Source organism: Poecilia reticulata, linkage group LG17, assembly GCF_000633615.1.
Source record: "Poecilia reticulata strain Guanapo linkage group LG17, Guppy_female_1.0+MT, whole genome shotgun sequence".
NCBI classification, from domain to species: domain Eukaryota; kingdom Metazoa; phylum Chordata; class Actinopteri; order Cyprinodontiformes; family Poeciliidae; genus Poecilia; species Poecilia reticulata.
Window position 1 is genome coordinate 10,717,025 of NC_024347.1, and position 1,647 is coordinate 10,718,671.

General features: G+C 53.8%; 1 protein-coding gene across 1 annotated transcript in view; it reads left to right on the plus strand.

The window, feature by feature from the left end:
- Positions 1 to 162: 162 nt before the first annotated feature.
- LOC103479281 (protein fem-1 homolog A-like) overlaps positions 163 to 1,647 on the plus strand; it is a 30,449-nt gene continuing 28,964 nt past the window's right edge. Inside the window, exon 1 of the mRNA XM_017309864.1 lies at positions 163 to 1,642. Coding sequence (XP_017165353.1) covers positions 365 to 1,642 — 1,278 coding nt within the window. The 5' untranslated portion in view covers positions 163 to 364. The remainder of the gene's footprint in view (positions 1,643 to 1,647) is intronic.

The window sequence follows — 1,647 nt, forward strand, 5'->3', positions numbered from 1 at the left end:
AGACAAAGCCTAAGGTTGATTCCAACAACCATAACAAAGAAAGCCATCAGCTGTTGGTAATTTAACTCGCATTGACTCATGGGAAATGTGGTTTTCTGCCAATAACACTCCCTATTTCAAGTGCAAAGACTCTGAGGTAAGACTACATTACCCAGAATGCTAYGCTTCACTTGTAAACAGAGACCTGTCAAAGAGCACAAACGCCATCTTGACAGCAACCTCAAAATGGCAGAAAGATATGAGTCAGAAACAGGGTCCAAACTAAGATTCCGGCGCCCCACTGCTTAAAACCAGGTACTTCAGATATTCTAYAAGCAAGTGGGCATGGAGTTGGTGTGCGGTGGTACAGCACAGAGCCTGTAAAATGGATATAACCGTGGCGGTTTTTAACGCGGCCAGAGATGGTAAGCTGAAACTTATCCAGAAGTTGCTGAGCAACAAAACTCCAGAGGAGCTGGAGGCTTTAGCGGAGGAGAAAACCCAGGGCAGCACCGCGCTTCTCATAGCCTCTCGGTACGGACATTTAGAGGTCGTAGACTACCTGCTCGAACATTGTAAAGCTCATGTAGAACTCGGGGGCTCGGTCAACTTTGACGGCGAGACTATCGAGGGGGCTCCACCGCTGTGGGCGGCTTCGGCAGCGGGTCACCTCCCCGTGGTGAAGACGCTGCTGAAACACGGCGCCTCGGTAAACAACGCCACGCTAACCAACTCCACTCCGCTCCGAGCCGCTTGCTTCGACGGCCACCTGGAGATCGTTCGCTACCTGGTGGAGCACAGAGCGGACATGGAGGTCGCCAACCGCCACGGCCACACCTGCCTCATGATCTCCTGCTACAAGGGCCACAAAGAGATAGCCAAGTTTCTCCTAGACCGTGGGGCGGACGTGAACCGAAAGAGTGTGAAAGGGAACACGGCCCTCCATGACTGCGCTGAGTCTGGGAGTCTGGACATCATGAAGATGCTGCTGAAGTGCAACGCTCGCATGGAGAGGGATGGGTATGGCATGACCCCCCTCCTGGCTGCCAGTGTAACGGGTCACACTAACATTGTGGAGTATCTGGCCCACCAGCCCCGCACYTCCACAGAGGAGCGGATCGATGCTCTGGAGCTACTGGGAGCAACGTTTGTGGACAAAAAACGTGATCTGTTGGGAGCCATGAGGTACTGGAGAAGAGCTATGGAGCTGAGGGAGGCAGGGGACAAAGCTGGATCGCTGTCCAAGCCTCCGCCTGGCCCTCCCATCCCTGCCTACGGATGTGCCCAGGAGGTGAGCACTGCAGAGGAGCTTGAAGCTTTAATCACAGATCCTGATGAAATGAGGATGCAGGCCTTGCTGGTTCGTGAGCGCATCCTCGGGCCATCCCACCCGGACACATCTTATTACATTCGGTACAGGGGAGCCGTGTACGCTGACTCGGGCAACTTTGAGCGCTGTATCAGTCTGTGGAAATATGCCTTAGACATGCAGCAGAGCAAYTTGGAYCCCCTCAGTCCCATGACAGCCTCCAGTTTCCTCTCCTTCGCAGAGCTCTTTTCTTTTGTTCTTCAGGACAGGGCCAAAGGCACCCTGTCAACTCGCATCACCTTCCAGGATCTAATGACTGTGCTGGGGAAAAGTGTGAGGGAAGTCGAAAGAGCTGTGGC